The sequence below is a fragment of the Leucoraja erinacea genome, chromosome 8 (assembly GCF_028641065.1).
Source record: "Leucoraja erinacea ecotype New England chromosome 8, Leri_hhj_1, whole genome shotgun sequence".
Taxonomy (NCBI): domain Eukaryota; kingdom Metazoa; phylum Chordata; class Chondrichthyes; order Rajiformes; family Rajidae; genus Leucoraja; species Leucoraja erinaceus.
In genome coordinates this window covers 69,674,770-69,695,051 of record NC_073384.1, presented here as the reverse complement: position 1 = coordinate 69,695,051, position 20,282 = coordinate 69,674,770, and the positions used below count along the sequence as shown (strand labels likewise).

The following is a 20,282-nucleotide window of genomic DNA, read 5'->3' as shown; positions in this document are numbered from 1 at the left end:
GTGTGTGAGTCTGTGTGTCTGTGTGTGTGTGTGTGTGTGTCTGATTGTGTGTGTGTGTGTGTGTGTGTGTGTGAGTGTGTGTGTGTGTGTGTGTGTGTGTGTGTGTGTGTGTGTGTGTGTGTGTGTGTGTGTGTGTGTGTGTGTGTGTGTGTGTGTGTGTGTGTGTGTGAGTGAGTGTGTGTGTGTGTGTGTGAGGGCCCAGAGCTGTGGGAGAGTCAGGGCAAGTTGGTGACGTGCCGCCACCTCTGTAAAAATACATGATGGCCGTCTTTATCTTAACTTGTTTGATATTTATATTTCATGATAATTAGTGAGTGCAACCGTGCAATATTTTGTCGTATTATTAAATTAAATATTATATGTTTCATTGTACTAGCTATACACTGGGATGTAGTGATAGGCTATAATCTTGTTTGACCCTCGTGGGAGAGGAGTTTCCCTCCGGCCCGCCCCAAGCAAAGATATAGATATATGCCATTTATTGTCACTATACATGTACAATGAGATTAAAAGCAGCTCGTACTCAGTGCATACATATAATTTAGTACAAAAAACAAGAAACAGAAAACAAAAACAAAAGGGAGAGGGGGGGGGATAGGTGCACAATTCTGCGGCGCTATATACATATCTATAAAGACAAAATGGTGAAGGAGATGTTTAAAGATTATATTAAATATTAAAAATGTTTTTAAAAAATGTTAAAAATTACAGTTACAATACACATTACAGTTCCAAATTTCATTACGTGGATATAATAGATGGAAGTCCGGGTGTTGGGCTGTGAAGTCAGTGCATGTGTGAATTAAGAGTAGTTATAATTTTCGGAAAACAACTATTCCTGAGTCTATTTGTCCTAGATTTGATGCACCTATAGCGCCTTCCAGAGGGCAGCAGGTCGAACAGTCCAAACGCAGGATGGGAGCTGTCCTTGATGATATTCTTTGCCCTGCTAATGCAGCGGGAGGTGTAAATATCCATCAGGGAGGGGAGAGGGCAGCCAATGATCTTCTGTGCTGTCCTAGTTACCCTCTGAAGCCTCTCCCTGTCTGCCATGGTGCAGCTGCCGTACCATGCTGTAACGCAGTATGTCAGCAGGCTCTTGATGGACGAGCGGTAGAAGGTCAGCAGCAGGTTAGAGTCCAGGTTGTGCTTCCTGAGGACCCTCAGGAAGTGCAGCCGCTGCTGAGCCTTCTTGATGACCGCTGTCGTGTTGTCTGTCCAGGAGATATCAGCAGCGATATGGACGCCGAGAAACCGGAAGGTGTTGACCCTCTCCCCCTCACACACAAATCCTGAAATGACACCCGTTTGACAGCCCCGGCACCTAAAAAATGAGCACTGCAACACTGGACAAGATGGGCCGAAGGTTCAGTTTCTGTGCCAAACAGCTCTAAGATTCCAAGACTAATTGATCAAAGATGAATTTATTTTTATGTTCTACATCCATTAGAAGGGTAAATATTTCTCTGAAAATATTTGTCTCTTACCTGGATATTTCTTGAAATATGTAGTCAGGAATCTCTCATGATCCCCATAGATAGTTCTGGCCATGCCCGGCCAAGGCTTTGTAATACACAGGGCACCAGTAACACCATTGCCCTCCAGTACATCACCCTGCAAAAGTTCATGTCATAGGAATAGAGTTAGGCCATTCAGCCCATCAAGTCTAATTGACCAGAATTGGCCATTCATTCAAAGCCAATTTGTCTTTCCCTCTCAATCCCTTTCTACTGCCTTCTTCCCATAACCTTTGCCACCCTTATGCCCCCGTCCCACTTAGGAAACCTGAACGGAAACCTCTGGAGACTTTGCGCCCCACCCAAACCATCCGTGCGGTTCCCGGAGGTTGCAGGTGGTTGCCGGAAGTTGCAGGTAGTGGAAGCAGGTAGGGAGACTGACAAAAACCTCCGGGATCCTCCGTGAACTGCACGGAAACCTTGGGTGGGGCGCAAAGTCTCCAGAGGTTTCCGTTCAGGTTTCCTAAGTGGAACAGGGGCATTACTAATCAAGAATCTCAAAATCTCTGCTTTAAAAATACCTAAAGATGAGGCCTCTACAACCATCTGTGACAATGAATTCACTACCCTCTTTCTATAGAATGTCTTCCTCATCTCCTTTTTAAAGGTACGTCCTTTTATTTTGAGGCTGTGCCCTCTGGTACTAGACTCTCCCACTCGTGGAATCATCTTCTCCACATCTACTCAATCCAGGCTGTTCATCATACTGTATGTTTCAATGAGGTACCCCCTCATCCTTCTAAACTCCAGCGACTACAGGCCCAGAGCCATCAAATGCTCATCAATAGAATCAATACACGTCATTATTCAAGGAAGATAAAGCACAGCTATCAAAAAGAACACACAGACAGGAGGCCATTTTTTTTTTAGACAATGTATTGTGGCCTTTAACATTTTGATGGGGTTACACACATACACATGCCATGAGATTCATCAATTCATTGCAAATGATTATGCTTAACAAAAACGTTCTACCTTGCCAGTCTTCTCTTTCTGCTCCAAATTCTTCATTTCGTGGTCGCGTTGAGGCACGACGGTCCCGCGAAGGTCGCGCGTGAATTCATGCGCCCGAACAGCCGTCTGGAGCGCGTTACGTCATTAGTAGATGGACACAAAGCTGGAGTAACTCAGTGGGACCGGCAGCATCTCTGGAGAGAAGCAATGGGTGACGTTTCGTGTCGAGACACTTCTGCAGACTGAAAGAAGGGTCTTGACCCGAAACGTCATCCATTGTTTCTCTCCAGAGATGCTGCCGGTCCCGCTGACTTACTCCAGCATTTTGTGTCTATCTTCAATTTTCTTGGCCCCACTCTGGGAGTAGAAGTGGGGGCGGATCCGGACCGCAACGGCCGTGAGCCCCAGGCCGAGCTCGGCGATGGTTTGCCTGCTTCTGCTGCTGTTGAAGGTGAGACGTTGCATCGCGCCAGGGTCTTTGCCTCGCACCTGTCCCACTTTGGCCGTCAGTTACGCGACAGGCCGTTGGCGGGCGAAGATTTTGTTCGCTACAAAAATTTCGGAGCCCCGCGCGATGTCGCGCACAACTACATACCCCTCCGCGCTTCTCAGTGGGACCGGCCTCGCGCGGCCACACGATGCCCGTGCGCCTCAACGCGACCACGAGGTCGCGAAATTTGCGTGCCAAAGACACGTAAATGGGACAGCCCTTTAGCTTTAGCGCTTTGGGCTAACGAAATCAAGGGATATGGGGAGCAAGCTGGAACGGGGTACTGATTTTGGATGATCAGCCATGATCATATTGAATGGCGATGCTGGCTCAAAGGGCTGAATGGCCTACTCCTACACCTATTTTCTATGTTTCTAAGAAACTGCAGATACTGGAATCTTGAGCTAAAGAAGGCTTCTGTTTGACATGTCATCTGATAGACATTTGGCAATACAGCACTTGCAGTTACATAGAAACATAGAAAATAGGTGCAGGACTGGCCATTCGGCCTTTCGAGCCTGCACCGCCATTCAATATGATCATGGCTGATCATCCAACTCTGTATCCTGTACCTGCCTTCTCTCCATACCCCCTGATCCCTTTAGCCACAAGGGCCACATCTAACTCCCTCTTAAATATAGTCAATGAACTGGCATCAACTACCTTCTGTGGCAGAGAATTCCAGAGATTCACCACTCTGTGTGTGAAAAATGTTTTTCTCATCTCGGTCCTAACAGATTTCCCCCTTATCCTTAAACTGTGACCCCTTGTTCTGGACTTCCCCAACATCGGGAACAATCTTCCTGCATCTAGCCTGTCCAACCCCTTAAGAATTTTGTAAGTTTCTATAAGATCCCCCCTCAATCTTCTAAATTCTAGCGAGTACAAGCCGAGTCTATCCAGTCTTTCTTCATATGAAAGTCCTGACATCCCAGGCATCAGTCTGGTGAACCTTCTCTGTACTCCCTCTATGGCAAGAATGTCTTTCCTCAGATTAGGAGACCAAAACTGTATGCAATACTCCAGGTGTGGTCTCACTAAGACCCTGTACAACTGCAGTAGAACCTCCCTGCTCCTATACTCAAATCCTTCTCTGTGCTCCCTCTATGGCAAGAATGTTCTCATGTTATGAGCCTTGAACCCATAACCTTCTGACACAGAGGGGATAGTGCTACCAATTGAATACAGCTGACACTTCAGACAGTGAGGATAACCAGTGCTGAGTTAGTAACCTTATGTGGTGATGCAACAGTCCCTTAGGCTTGACCAGGGGTTGTTACTTCTGATTGTCACCACAACCTTTGCCAAAACTACACATATTTAACCAGGGATGGTGACAGAACTTGGGTGTGACTGTTCCTGCTGTCTGATGCCAAGTTGCTGACCAAAGAATATCTACTGTCATTGAGCCTGGTGATATGCATATTCCACCAGTTTCTATATCTGTTCAGTTCACTGTGGGTGGTTTGATTATAATCATGTGTAGTCTTTTCACTGACTGGATAGCACACAACACAAAGCTTTCCACTGTACCTCGGTATACGCAAAGACAATAAACTAAACTAAACTGAACTTTGTAAGTGGAAACATAGAAACATAGAAATTAGGTGCAGGAGTAGGCCATTCGGCCCTTCGAGCCTGCACCGCCATTCAATATGATCATGGCTGATCATCCAACTCAGTATCCTGTACCTGCCTTCTCTCCATACCCTCTGATCCCCTTAGCCACAAGGGCCACATCTAACTCCCTTGGAGGATGCTGAAACTCTTATTACTACAGATCACAGTAGCACTGCAGAATGTGAAGAGAGATTGACATCGCCTTACAACCATGTCAGATTTTTGTCCAGGATTTGACTGTGAAATCTAATTCAATGTGGATCATTTCAACCAGTTCAGAATTTTTTCCCCCAAACCTTCTGAGCACCAGCAGAAGACCAAATACTCTTTCTTGTCTTTCCGATGGTAGGTTGTTTCTTTGGGAGCGAGTCTGGGCACCTATCCAATTATCCTGCTAAACCACAGAAAGGTTGTCCCTGTAGTCACCACTACTAATATGTTGTTCTTGACTGATGGCCAATGGATATTTTTGTACATCACAGGATAGGTCTTTGCATGATCAACCTCCTCGCCCACTGGTGATTCGGACAGAAGTCACAGACACTTATGTTAAGAGGAAACCTGGGGTTGAATTCCTTTGTTACGCTGGAATTATTCATGTTATTGAACATGAATCAACATCTTACCTTCTCATCCATCAGGGCAAGCTCAATGCCAAAGAATGGTCTCATGGCCATTGTAGGCACAATCTTTGCTCCCTTCTCTGAAGGTCGTGGTGATATGCATATTCCACCTGTTTCTGTTTGTGAATGGAAATACGTTAAAAATCTTATTACTGCAAATCACAAAAGTACTGTAGAATATGATGAGAATTTGATATTGCCTCCACGGCTGTTGGGTCTCACTATGAAATCTAATTCAGTGCAAATTATTTCAACCAGTCAATAAAGACATTATATTTTTCCAAACTTTCTGTGCACCAGTAGAACAGCAAATACTTTTTCTTTCTGACAGTAGTTCTCTGGCACTTACTTCTCCACACAGGTAAATGTCAAAGGAACCAAAGGAGGAAACTGGTGAGCATGGGAGAGGATATGTTGCAAGGCCACAAGTGAATAAGATGATGGGGAACGCGGTGTTTTGATCATAGAGTTGTACAGCATAAAAACAGGCCCTTCGACCCAACTCATCCATGCCGACCAAGATGTCAAGCTGGGCTACTCCCAACTTGCCTGTCTCAGCCCATATCCCTCCAAACCTTTGCTATTCATCCAAGTGTCCAAACTTCTTTTAAGCACCTGCTTCCACAGCTTCCTTTGGTAGTTCATTCCATTTACAGTTACCTAACACCTAATGTGAAATGTTGCCACACAGGGCCCACTTGAAAGCTTTTTGCTCTCACCTTAAATCTACAACTGCTGGGTATTGACTCCCCTATCCTGGAAAAAAGATTGTAACCGTCCACCTTATCTACACCTCACATGACTCCATTCTTCTGCAGTTGTATAGGGCTCTGGTGAGACCACATCTGGAGTATTGTGTACAGTTTTGGTCTCCTAATTTGAGAAAGGACATCCTTGTGATTGAGGCAGTGCAGCGTAGGTTCACCAGATTGAATCCTGGGATGGCGGGACTGTCATATGAGGAAAGATTGAAAAGACTAGGCTTGTATTCAGTGGAGTTTAGAAGGATGAGGGGGGATCTTATAGAAACATATAAAATTGTAAAAGGACTGGACAAGCTAGATGCAGGAAAAATGTTCCCAATGTTGGGCGAGTCCAGAACCAGGGGCCACAGTCTTAGAATAAAGGGGAGGTCTTTTAAGACTGAGGTGAGAAAAAACTTTTTCACCCAGAGAGTTGTGAATTTGTGGGATTCCCTGTCACAGAGGGCAGTGGAGGCCAAGTCACTGGATGGATTTAAGAGAGAGTTAGAATAGAGCTCTAGGAGCTAGTGGAGTCAAGGGATATGGGGAGAAGGTAGGCACGGGTTATCGATAGGGGACGATCAGCCATGATCACAATGAATGGCGGTGCTGTCTTGAAGGGCTGAATGGCCTCCTCCTGCACCTATTTTCTATGTTTCTATAGATTACCCTTCAATTTCCTATGCTCCATAGAAAGAAGTCGTATTCTATCCGGCCTCTCCATGTACCCCAAGCCCTCCAGTGCCGAACATCATCATTAATCCTTTCTGCACTCTTTCCAGTTTAAAGACATCCATCCTATAGTTGGGCAACCAGAATTGCACACAATATGCAAGTTTAGAGACTTCTAGAGTTGGAACTCGACAACCCAACTCCTTTTCTCAATGCCCTGATTGATGAAGGCGAGTGTGCCAAGAGTCTTCTTCACCACCGTGAATACTAGTTCAAGGAACTTTGTACCTGTATCATGAGGTCTTACTATTCTACAACACTCTCTAGGGCCCTGCCTTTTACTGTGTACGTCCTGCCCTGCTTTAACTGAACAAAATGCAACATATTGGGTTTTGTCTGAGTTAAATTCCATCAACACCTTGCGTGCTGTTCCAGAAGAGCATGGTAGAGTTGCTGCTTGCAGCACCAGAGAACCGGGTTCGATCCTGACCCGGGTGCTGTCTGTATGTAGTTTGTACCTTCTCCCCGTGACCGCGTGGGTTTTCTCTGAGATCTTCAGTTTCCTCCCAAACTCCAAAGACTTATAGGTATGTAGGTTAATTGGCTTGGTGTGTGTGTGTAAATTGTCCCTAGCGTGCGTAGGATAGTGTTAATGTGTGGGGATCGCTGGTCGGTGCGGACTCGGTGGGCTGAAGGGCCTGTTTCCGCGCTCTATCTCTAAACTAAACTAAAGAGGATCTATTTCCAATTGTTTCACTCTCCAGAGATGCTGCCTATCCCGCTGAGTTACTTCAGGATTTAATGTCTGTCCCTGGTTTAAACCAGCATCTGCAGCTCCTGCCTACACATGTTTCATTCCTTTACTCGTGTCTGATTGTATTCCTGTCTACTACAATTTGTGTGGATGGCACACAGGACAAGCTTTTCACTGTATCACTTGTCAATAATAAATTAAAGTAATCTAATTAAGTGTATTTTAAATTGACCTCTTTGTTGCCTTGTCTTTGGCAACAATCATAAATAACTCATCACTAAAATTCCCTGACAAAACACTGAGTATTGCTTCATCAATGTGACCAAATAGCTGCAAACAATTAAATATCATTTCAAGACAAAGACAACGTGATGGAGTGATTCTAAAAATTACACCATGTAGGTTGCGAGATGTTCCTGGGATTATTTTCATACTATTTGCTGTAAAATCCCGTTCCCTATAAACCTGGATCAGAATGACATCTCTCATATTCACCTCTTATTCAAGGCGGCACGGTGGCGCAGGGGTAGAGCTACTGCCTTAAGGGCCTGTCCCACTTGCGCGACCTTGGCTCCCAAATTACGCGACCTCGTGGTCGCTTGAGGCGTACGGGCACCGTATGGCCGCAGGGGGCCGGTCCCACTTAAAAGCGCGGAGTTGTGCGGGGCTGGTCCCGACATCGCGCAATAGCCTAAATCTTTGTGCGCCAATGGCCTATCGGCCCGGATACACATGCAGGCACATTGCGGTCATACGCGTCTTGACAGCGTATACAGCGTCTTGACGGCGTACGCCTAGCGCGTGGCGTTGCGTGATGAGGTCACCACCCGGCGTGGCATTGCGTGATGACGTCACTGCCCAACGCCGTGCAACGCCCAAATTCAGTTGGCCCGCCTCCTGCCCAGCTGATTTGTAAGCATGACGTAAATGACGTCACAAGCGAACTTTAGCACAAACTTAGCGCGAACTTAGCAAGACTCCGCTTCCGGTTGGTTACGCCAAACGCACGCAACTGCATGCAAGTGGGACAGGCCCTTTACAATGCCAGAGACCTGGGTTTGAACCCGACTATGGGTGCTTGTCTGTACGGGTTTGTATCTTCTCCCTGTGACCTGCGTGGGTTTTCTCCAAAATCTTCAGTTTCCTTCCACACTACAAAGGCGTACAGGTTTATAGGTTAATTAGCTTGGTATGAATGTAAAAATTGTTCCTAGTGTGTGTAGTAGGGTAGTGTTAATGTGCGGGGATCTCTGGTCGGTGCGCATTCGGTGGGCCTGCTTTCACGCTGTATCTCTAAACTAAACTCATTGGATGACAATGAATTATCAATAGGGACTCTGCATTGTAACAGGATGAAGGCAACTCATCTGACCAAGACAAAAAGGAACATTAGGACAGTTTAAGGCTTTAAGGAGGAGGGGTGGAGGAAGGGATGTCTAGAATTTGGACCATCCACAGACAGTGGGTGGCAGATGTTGGTTGCTGGCAAACTGAACATTGAAGGAATGTTTGCATCCAATGTCAGCACTGGATCTTCTATGTGACCAACCTTCTTGGTTTGCTGAGTGAGGTCCTCACCTGTCTGCCACCAGGTATCTACGATGGCACATCGGCCTTCCCCCACAACATCATGATACCACTTCCAGGCCTCGTAATTAATAGGTTCCCCGACTGCAAGAAGAAATATCATTAGGGAACTATACAGCACATGTAAACAGCTGAGATGCTTTGAGAATCAGGTGAAACTTCCTTCCCACACAACCTGATTGATGCGGTGGGTGGTCAACTTTTATCTATTATCCCACTGGGCACACCCTGTTGACATGGCACTTCCTCACATGCCCCTAATGTTGCTCACACCCATCCAAGCTCCAACTCACCAATATTCCTCACCACCCTCTCTGAAGCCCCTTGAATCTAACCAACTAATTAACCCCGACAAAACCCTTCCCAATGCCCTCCCAGAAACCTCAACCTCCCAATGCTCTTTCAAGCTCCACACAGCCACACCTCCCCCATTGCTTCCAATGCTTTCATTCACTCGATATCCCTCAGGACCCAATCTTCACAATGCCACCCCTCCCAATCTTCCAAAATCCTAAAATATCAAATCCTTGCAAACCCATCCAATATCTTTTAGGCCTCTCCCATTCTCCTAATATTCTCAAGGCCCATGCAATTCTATTAATCATCCAAGATCCCTCCAAACCTGTGACCCACCAAACTCTCCATTGGGGGGGGGTCCTTATCTCTACTAGTCCTCTCCCTCTACCTCCTCCTCAACCCCAACTCCAGGCCTTGAATAACCCAGGTTCAACAACCTCTTCCATCAAACAAATTAATAAGCCTCAGTTATATCTCCTCACCACCATCACGCTAAACCCAATTCTCAGCCTCCCTCCCCAATACTTGGCCCCAATCTTTTAAATCCAATCATTCTAAACTACCTTGCACCCAGAAATTCAAGAGGTCAGCACTGAATCCCAGTTCCTGACTAAAGTCAGACGTGCTTTTTCCCACCCAAAGGTTCTAATTAGCCAGTCTCACCCCCCCTCTCCCACCTTCATCTCATCACAAGCCTCAACCGGGTCCGCAACGTACTAATCCTGCATATTCCCCAAGTTCAAGATCAACAATCAATGATACATTGAGTGCAACATACCCAGCAGAGGTTTCTGACTTACTGAAACATGGAGGGGATGAAATTGGCCCTCGTTATCACCAGCTTCACCTCAGATTGGAAAATCCCATGGGAATTCTGTGCCTTGATTTCTTCCATGAACTAAAAAGCTGCCAAGCCCACCGCTTATCTAGGTTCCCATTACTGAATTGGAGGGCGATCAATCCATTGACCTGTTGCCGGTGTGTAGGGTTAAGCTGTAAATCACGGGCATGTACCTGTGCCGAGTGTCTTCAAGGATGAGCGATCATACTTGGACACCCACGTGTCTCCATGCTGCAGCAGCTGCCGAATAGCCGTCGGGGCCCCATAAAACTGATTGATTCTCAGCCGCTGCACCATCTCCCAGTATCTACCTGGGTGAACAAAGCACAGGGGGGGAAATTGCACCCTTCACCTTAACATCACTAGAAATCTACCTCAACTGATCCAACTGCCTCAAAGCATTGCTTGGTATCAGAACACTGGAACATCAGCTGTTGCAAATCAACTATGCGCAATTCCATTTATTAAAGGCTGTTTTATTGCCAATGTCAGTGACAAGAGTGAAGAAGATGGGGGACCATTCCAAATCAAGTGGTGATTACACTGTTGCATGCATTTGAAATTGACTGCATGCTTATATTTAATTGCACCATCCTCCATTTGTTGCAGTTTTCTGTGTTGATTGGTGCAACTTTGCAGTCATTGTCACACAGCTGTACACCATGGCAAGAGCCCCCTTCATCTTCCTTGCCCTACCAACCAGGTTAGCATACTGATCTAGTCCCATTTGCCTGCATTTGGCCCACTGCCCTCTAAACGCTACCTATCTAAATATCTGTCCAAATGTCTTTTCAAAGTCGTAATTATATACACTTTTATAGCTTACACCAGCCATTGTGATGTCCCAACATTTGTACTATCTTCTGAGTGAAAAAGTTGTCCCTCTTAAAAATCTCCCCTCTCACCTTACATTTATGCTATGTAGTTTTAGACAATAGACAATAGATGCAGGAGGAGGCCATTTGGCCCTTCGAGCCAGCACTGCCAATCAATGTGATCATGGCTGATCCTCCCCAATCAGTACCCCGTTCCTGCCTTCTCCCCATATCCCCTGACTCCGCTATTTTTAAGAGCCCTATCTAGCTCTCTCTTGAAAGCATCCAGAGAACCTGCCTCCACCGCCCTCTGAGGCAGAGAATTCCACAGACTCACCACTCTCTGTGAGAAAAAGTGTTTCCTTGTCTCCGTTCTAAATGGCTTACTCCTTATGCCCCTGTCCCACTTAGGAAACCTGAATGGAAACCTCTGGAGACTTTGCGCCCCACCCAAGGTTTCCGTGCGGTTCCCGGAGGTTGCAGGTGGTTGCCGGTGGTTGCAGGTAGTGGAAGCAGGTAGGGAGACTGACAAAAACCTCCGGGAACCGCACGGAAACCTTGGGTAGGGCGCAAAGTCTCCAGAGGTTCCCGTTCAGGTTTCCTAAGTGGGACAGGGGCATTATTTATTCTTAAACTATGGCACCCTGGTTCTGGACTCCCCCAACATCAGGAACATGTTTCCTGCCTCTAGTGTGTCCAAGCCCTTAACAATCTTATATGTTTAGAATCCTCCACCCTGTAAAAAAGACTGTAAGCATTCACTTTATCCATGTTCCTTATGATCTTGTACATAAGGTCATCCCTCAGTCTCCTCTGGTCCAAAAAAAATCCCCCTGCCTCTCCAAGCCCACAAGCCCAGGTAACACGCTGGTGAATCTCTTCTGCACCTTTTTCCAACTTAATGACATCTTTCCTATAGCTGAGCAACCAGAACTGCACACACTACTCCAAGCATTTATTACAAGACGGCTTGTATACAAAAACAGGAAGGTAATGTTGAGGCTCTATAAGGCGCTGGTAAGGCCGCATTTCAAAGGTTCAAAGGTCAGTTTATTGCCACGTACCAATATTGTGAGCAATTTTGGCCCCATATCTGAGGAAGGATGTGCTGGCTCTGGAGAGGGTCCAGAGGAGGTTTACAAGAATGATCCCAGGAATGAGTGGGTTAACATATGATGAGCGTTTGGCGGCACTGGGCCTGTACTCGCTGGAGTTTAGAATGAATGAGGGAGGACCTCATTGAAACATGCAGAATAGTTGAAGGCTTGGATAGAGTGGATGTGGAGAGGATGTTTCCACTAGTGGGAGAGTATCCGACTAGAGGTCAGAGCCTCAGAATTAAAGGACGTTCTTTTAGGAAGGAGATGAGGAGAAATTTCTTTGGTCAGAATGTGAATCTGTGGAATTATTTGTGTCACAAAAACATACTCTGCTTATTGCAGTCTATATTATTATTGTATCTTTTGATTATTTCTCAATTGACAATTTGATGATTGGCTAATATGCTAATAGATCGGTAACTCTGACCAAGTCTGCTGTAAGTGAGCAGGAGAATCTTAGATCAATTTCTCTCAGGTAATGGAACAAAGATGCAATTGTATCAATTCAGTCATAGAAACATAGAAAAACATAGATACATGGAAAAATAGGTGCAGGATTAGGCCATTCGGCCCTTTGAGCCAGCACCGCCATTCAATATGATCATGGCTGATCATCTAAAATCAGTACCCCGTTGCTGGTACTTTATCCCCATATCCCTTGATTCTTTTAGCCCTAAGAGCTAAATCTAAGTCTCATCTTACAGCCTGGAAAGTGGCTCTACGGCCAACTCAACCACGCCAACTAAAATGTTGGTAAATTCATAAGCTGGCCCCATGTGTCCACATTCTAAAGGGCCTGTCCCACGAGCATGCGCGTCCAAACCAGAAGCGGGGGCCGCGCGGAGGTTGAGTGATCCCCGTACAGGGCCGGTCCCACCAGCATGCGGCGAGCCCGACCAAACCGGAAGTGGGGACTGCGCGGAGGTCGAGTGATCCCGTACGAGTTGACGTGAAGTTCGAGCGAAGGCATACGGCGTCAAGACACTGCGTACGGCGTCGAGACGCTGCGCACGCCTTAATGCAGCTTAATGCGGCTGCGGGTCGGCAGGCCGTTGCCGCCGCGGAATTTTTGGACAGTGTCAGTTTTTCGGAGTCCCGCGCAATGTCGGGACCAGCTCCGCACAACTCCATATGGCTCCGGCGATCGAAGTGGGACCGGCCCCGCGAGGCCGTACGGCTCAAGCGACCACGTTAGGTCGCGCTCGCCGCATGCAAGCGCATGCTCGTGGGACTGGCCCTTAAGCCTTTCCTATCCACGTCAATACTGTTTGTTTCCTAAAATTCACCGTGACCTAATAATTCCCCAGTTTAATCTGTTTTGCTGTTGGCTTTTATTCCAATAGTGATCTGTATTTATTTTACTCGCCAAACTGCAGAAATGTCATTATTCAATTTAAAAATCACTGTCCTCTGAACCGTTTTTTCTTATATTTTCTTTGGATCATTTATCTTCACTCCAGCTTCTAGTTGACTTCCAACTGAGAGAGGGTCTGTTTCCTTCATTTGCCTCAGTGGCCCGAACCACAATGTTCTGTCAGTGGCCCCAACCATGAATAACCCCTGTTGCTAATTGCACCAGTGAATCCTGCTACATCTGTTTCTCGCTGTTCCGCTAACTGCATGAAGCATATCTAAGGGTGAAGGCTTCAGCGTGTAGAGTTAAGATAAGATAAGTGTGTACGATGAATCAAAACATCAATTGTGCATGTACGCCTCTGTGGCAACGTTCAATGCCAACAGATGCACACACTGTCCACCGACGTCACAGTGTCATGGAGTTCTATAACTTGGAAACAGTCCATTCGGCCCACCTTGTCCATGCAGGCCCATAGTGGGCTAGTCCCATGTGCCTGCATTTAGCTCTCAGCCTTATAACCACTTCCTATCCATAAATCTGCCAAAATGTATTTAAAAAATGATAATTGTATCCACTTCTTTAGGCTCCTCTGCCAGCTCATTCCAGATACAGACTACTCTTGAGTGAAAAGTTGCCCCTGAGGTCCCTTTTAAATATCACCCCTCTCACCTTAAGCCTGTGACCTTTTTTGTTTAGAATCATCTGCCCTGGAAAAAAGACTGTGGCGTTCACTGTACCCATGTCCCTCATGACCTTGTACACCTCAATAAGGTCACCCTCAACCTCCTACTCTCCAAAGTAAAGAGTCCCAGCCTAACCAACCTTCCCCTGTAGCTTAAGACTGCAAGTCAAGTTGTTAGCAAATGTAATATAATGATCCAGAGACACGGAAGTGGTCAAGCAAGCTCCGAAACGGTAGGGCAATTAAGTAGAGGGAATACATTCTTTACCACATCCTCCAAATGGATTTAAAAAGGCGAGGCAGAGTGTGTGAGTTCTGTGGTGTGTACTACTGTAGGTTCTGGGTTCACTCATTGTGAGTGGTCACTTTCTCCCTGCCCTCATGGTCCTGAACATCTGAATAAGGTCACCCCTCACCCTCCTACACTCCAAAGAAAAAAGCCTCAACAACCTCTTGGAGAGATGACATCAGTGTGAAATCAGGTCATAGTTAGACAGCGTGGACACAAACATTGGGCCCAACCCATCCATGCCAACAAAGATGCCCCATCTAAGCTAATCCCATATGCCTGCATTTGGCCCACATCACTCTAAACCATTCCTATCCATTAAACCTGTCTAAGTGGAGTGTCAACTTGCCTGAAAGCAACATAATCATAATCTACAGCCACAATTCAATTTTGTTTAGATTAGTTTAGAGATACAGCTCGGAAACAGGCTATTCGGCCCACTGGGTCCACACTGACCATTGATCATCCATACAACCATATAACAATTACAGCACGGAAACAGGCCATCTCGGCCCTTCTAGTCCGTGCCGAACACTTTCTCTCGCCTAATCCCATCTACCTGCACTCAGACCATAACCCTCCATTCCTTTCCCATCCATATACCTATCCAATTTATTTTTAAATGACAAAATCGAACCTGCCTCCACCACTTCAACTGGAAGCTCATTCCACACAGTTACCACTCTCTGAGTAAAGAAGATCCCCCTCATATTACCCCTAAACTTTTGTCCCTTAATTCTCAAATCATGTCCCCTTGTTTGAATCTTCCCTCCTCTCAGTGGGAAAAGCTTATCCACGTCAACTCTGTCTATCCCTCTCATCATTTTAAAGACCTCTATCAAGTCCCCCTTAACCTTCTGCGCTCCAAAGAATAAAGACCTATCTTGTTCAACCTTTCTCTGTAACTTAGTTGCTGAAACCCAGGCAACATTCTAGTAAATCTCCTCTGTACTCTCTCTATTTTGTTGCCATCTTTCCTACAATTTGGTGACCAAAATAGTAAGATTAAACGAGAACTTACCAGTTTGAAGTTTGATCTGTATTTTATGAGGAGTTACGATGAGGGATTACGTAAAGAACCCGTTCAGCAGGCATGCGCGGCATACTTTAAAGCAGCGGTGTGGAATCACAGATAGACACAGTTATTGAAGTATATTGAAGTCATAGTAAAGATAAGGAGATATCAGTTTATGAATTTGACCCATATTATTGAGGGTGGGAGCGGAGGGCACGTAATCCCTCATCGTAACTCCTCATGAAATACAGATCAAACTTCAAACTGGTAAGTTCTCGTTTAATCTTACTATTTTACTTCGGAGTCACGTGACTGATTCCGTGAAGATTTCAAAACTATGTGATTTCAAACTGTGTCACAGTTATTACTACATCACTGCCAAAGTCTTTGAGGGAGGAAGTGTGTTATCGTAATCAACCAATGAATCTGTTTGTAGAAAAACACAATGGTATTTTTTAACAATAACAACAAAGAAATTAAATTGCTCCCCTGGGCTTAAATTAAATATTTGCAGTCTGTAAAATCTTTCCTGCAAATAAAACAGGTTTTGCCAACGGCTTATTATAAAATTTCTGAACGGTCTTTCCCCCGACTATTCCTGCTGTAGCCAGGATGTGGTTTATAGGCACGTCCATTCTTTTAGCCGTCGACGTGGATGCTGCCCTGGTGGAATGAAATTTGTACATGTTAGTTTTTATCCCAGCAGCTTTTAGCACCTGCCTGAGCCATCTCGAAATGGCTCGTCACCTGACCATAAGGTTTTTTACGACTGACCCACAAGGCTTTTCATCTCCCTCGAACATTTTGGTTGTGTCTATGTAGGATAGTAGGGTCATGGCACATAACCGTGTTTCTGGCGGGTAAGTCCGGAATTCCACGACTGGATTAGGTGTTCCTGGTCTGCTCTGTTTGATCAGTCTCTGGATAACGACAGAGATCTGGTCTAGAGCTGTGAGCATGGTGTCCAGTCGCAATAGGTGTAGTGACTGGACCCTCTGTGCAGATACAAGTGCCATCAACATGAGTGTTTTGAGCATAGATGGTTCCAGGTTGAGGGATCTGGCTGGTGGCCATCCCCTGAGGTATGTCAGGATCACACTGACATCCCATATATGGGTGTACCTTGGTCTATGGGGTTAGAGTTGTAAATACCCTTCATTAGTTTGACCACCAGCTGGTGGGACCCCATGGCCTGTTGTCCTGGAGCTGGTTTTAAATAGACAGGCAGGGCAATTCTAGCTGTGTTGATGGCTCTGTAGCTGAGTCCTTCATCGTGGTGAAGGTTCGCCAGGAATTCCAGTACGTTGGTAACTGTAGCGGTTGAGTAGGTGGTCCCTGTATCCAAGCAGTACTTCTCCCATATTTTGATGCTGGACAAGTGCTGTTTTTTAGTGGATGTTCAGAGGGATGCTGACATGGTGTCGACGGTTTGTTCTGATAATCCCAGTCCCAGAAGTGGTTTGTGCAGAATCTGCAACCCAGGAGTTTGATTTTTTCATGGCACGGGTTGCTTGTGCCCGACACTGGGTGTTAATAACTCTGGGTCACTTAGGAATACCATCGGAGTTTCAACAACCATGTCATGGAGTATTGGGAACCATGGCTGTGTAGGCCAGTCGGGTACTATCAAAATACCTGAAGCAGAGACCATTTGTACTGTGCGTAGTTCCCGACTGATGAAGCAGAAGGGAGGAAATGCATAGAAGAAGAATTTCCCCAATCCAGCGCGAATGCATCTACCGCTGCTGCCTCAGGGTCTGGTTCCCAAGCGACATACATAGTTACCTGGTGATTTAGCCTTGATGCAAATTAATCGATATCTGGCGTGCCATATTGCTTGATAACTTTTGTGAAAAAATGTTTTGGGGGGTTTTAACATCCATTCGATGTTGTCATTAAATTTACGTGACCTGGTGTCTGCCACTGTATTTAGCTTACCTGGCAGATAAGTTACTGATAGCCAAATATGTCTTTGGACACACCATTGCCAAATTGTGTTGACCAACTTGTCGCATGATACCGATTTTATGCCACCCATATGGTTAATGTAGGCCGCCACCGTAGTATTTATAATTTATAAACCGTACATGCAAGTGATGCATATTTGTGCATATGCTTTTAAACTCATAAAAGTCACCCAACATCTCTAGATAATTAATGCCCAGTGTAAGTGGTAACGATGATTCTGGGTTAGTCCATCTACTACTTGCGCTGGATATAGAGTTAGTTGCTCCCCAGCCTTGAGCACTGTCATCTGTTTGGATAACTGACATAGGGTTAGTGATGATAATAGGCTGAAACTATGTCAAACGTTTTTTGCCCACCACTGTAGTTCTGATATTACTTCAGTGGGTAACTTCATGAAATGATCATAATGACCTGTATGTCGTTTTTGGTACAAAGGTCCAAATTATGTAGCCGGAAATGTTGCTACCATTTTCCCAATTACTCTGTTACTTGTCGAGTAGTTGGTAGTTTGTTGACCATTAAATTGTTGCATGATTGTGCCAATTCAACTATGTTGTCTCTTGGCAATGTTACAGTCACGTAGACTGAATTAATTGTGAAGCCCAAGTAGTCCATGATAGTGGATGGCTTCAACTTAGATTTATCTGGATGTAAGACAACCCCAGGGTTTCGAATAACTGTTTGGTAGCTGAACAGCTAACATAGTCAATTTCATGGTCTTGCCTACCATTTAGGATATCATCAAGATATGCCATGACAATATGTTTTTGTCTTCTGAATATTGCCAGAGCTAGTTTTAGTGTCTTGGTGACACTCTTGGGCTGATGTGAACCCATTGGGCAATGCTTTAAACTGCTATAGCTGCCCCATCCAGGTAAATTTCAGGTATCTGTGATGATCCTTGTGAATGGTACTAAATAGTAAACATCTTTAAGATGAATGCTTGCCGTGAAGTATCCTTTGGAATTTAGTTGTTTGGCAGTAACAACCGGTTCCATTTTGAAATGTATATACTTAACAAACATATTTAGTAAAGTTAAGTCAATGATGATGCGACATCCACCATCTTTTTTGGGTTTAGTGAAGATATTTAATACGAATTGCAAGGGTTCAGGTTTTCCCATGATACCCTTTGTAATTATTCTCACCAGTTCAGCTTGTCCCTCTTGTTTCTTTAACGGAGAGGGGAAAAAATACCCTCTTGGGTGAACGTTGACCTGGTGGCAATTTTTCTAGTATGAACTGTATTTGTATTCACTAATGCCATTGAGTATATACTGATCACTCGTGATAGACTCCCATGTGTTAGTATTACTCTATATACTGGTAGGAACCAGACCCACCTACCTCCATGGTTATGGGTATTCTTCTGTTTCCTGCCGGTCCAACGAGTGTTGCACGTCGTCTGACGTGGCGGTGACGTTGGGGGGTGGCACATTTTCCATGGGGTCCACTCTGGGCCCTGGTCTAAAGAAGACTTTCGGTGATAGAATGCGGACCCCGAGCTTTCATCAGTCCGATATGGTAGACGTTGACTGATGGATGCGATGGGGTGCTGCTGCGTAGGAATTACTGTTTTTGGTTACTCGTCCCGGCCCTGCCCTCATGAGCCGAAAGTTTTGTAAAACCTCTTGCATGTCCTTCATATGCTTTGTGAGGTTTTTGCCAAAGAGCAGTGGGTCTGGCTCAGTGGCTGGGGTATGCACAACCCCGCAATGTAGGATTTTATGGCAGGTCTTATGACTTGTTTACGAAGGTTGTGGTCATCTCCGTATTTGTCCATGGAACGAGGAAAAAACGATGTGATGGCTGTCGTCAGGCTTTTAACGGCCTCCTGCACGTGGGGTTTCCACGTAGCTGTCCACCACACCTAGCAGCTCTTCCTGTTCCTGCACCCCTTGCATACTCCCGAGATCTTCAGCCATTGCCCCTGTTCTTGACCAGCCCAGTCCTGGTCACCAAAGCTATCCTCTGGAAAGGAGGAAGCAATGGACAGTGCACAAGGCACTGTGGAGGGAGTGCCTGACCCCCCTCTGCGAGAGCGCCCCTCCTGGGGTGCACCTCGCTGGAGCTCCTGCTCCAAGAGCCGCTCCATGTGGCTCAGGCGGCTGTCTCTCCCCCGCCTGGGTGGAGAGACGTCCCCATCCGATGTCGGAGCCACCGGCCGGGCGCCTCTTCCTTGGCGTTACTTCCAGCCCGCTGCTTAAGTGCTAGCTGGCTGGGCTCGGCACGGTGTCGGGATAGCGGAGCGCCCGGTAAGTGATCCTACCTCCTGATGCTGCCCCCCAGATGGACGCTCCTCCGTGGAGTCGAGCGGGGGACAGGTTTGTCCAAGAGCCTTTCTTCTCTGCCGGACAGCAGAAGGCTCCCTGTGAAAGAAAACCCGACGTCAGCTTACCTGACGGTCCGTTCTTTCACCTCCATAGCGGGAGCGCCTGACTCCCGCTGTGCCGCTGTTGCTCTGCTGGACGTAATGCCGCGCATGCGTGCTGAGCGGGTTCTTCACGGAATCACTCACGTGACTCCGAAGTAAAATTGTACACCAGACTCCAGAATCCAAACACATTAGTTCCATTTTTTTCACTCCCTCATATCCGCTCCCCACATGTTTGTGCTAAGTTTTATGGAGGCCAATTAACCTACAGACTTGCACATTTTTGGGATGTGGGAGGAAACCTGAGCAGCCGGAGGAAACCCACAAGGTGACAAGGAGAATGTGCAAACTCCACACAGAGAGCAAACAAGGTCAGGATTGAACCCGGGTCTCTGGTGCTGTGAGGCTGTTTTACCAGTGGCACTACTTTGTGTCATCAAATCCCAATTGTATCTTCAACACTGAAATGGGAAGCTAGCGTAATCCAACCAGAAGAATTGGCTGCTAGGCACCCGATGTGGAGAGGTTGTTTCCACTAGTGGGAGAGTCTAGGACAAGTGGTCATACCCTTAGAATTAAAGTAC

The 20,282-nt window shown here is 46.1% G+C and overlaps 1 protein-coding gene across 2 annotated transcripts in view; it reads right to left on the bottom strand.

Moving 5' to 3' along the window:
- The window catches only part of acss1 (acyl-CoA synthetase short chain family member 1), an 84,099-nt gene that overhangs the window by 23,161 nt on the left and 40,656 nt on the right, over positions 1–20,282 (bottom strand). For both annotated transcript variants that reach the window (XM_055639940.1, XM_055639939.1), the window contains exons 7-10: positions 10,272–10,409; positions 8,952–9,044; positions 5,208–5,320; positions 1,488–1,614 (exon numbers count right to left, since the gene is read on the bottom strand). In XM_055639940.1, the coding sequence (XP_055495915.1) occupies positions 1,488–1,614; positions 5,208–5,320; positions 8,952–9,044; positions 10,272–10,409 (471 nt within the window). The remainder of the gene's footprint in view (positions 1–1,487; positions 1,615–5,207; positions 5,321–8,951; positions 9,045–10,271; positions 10,410–20,282) is intronic.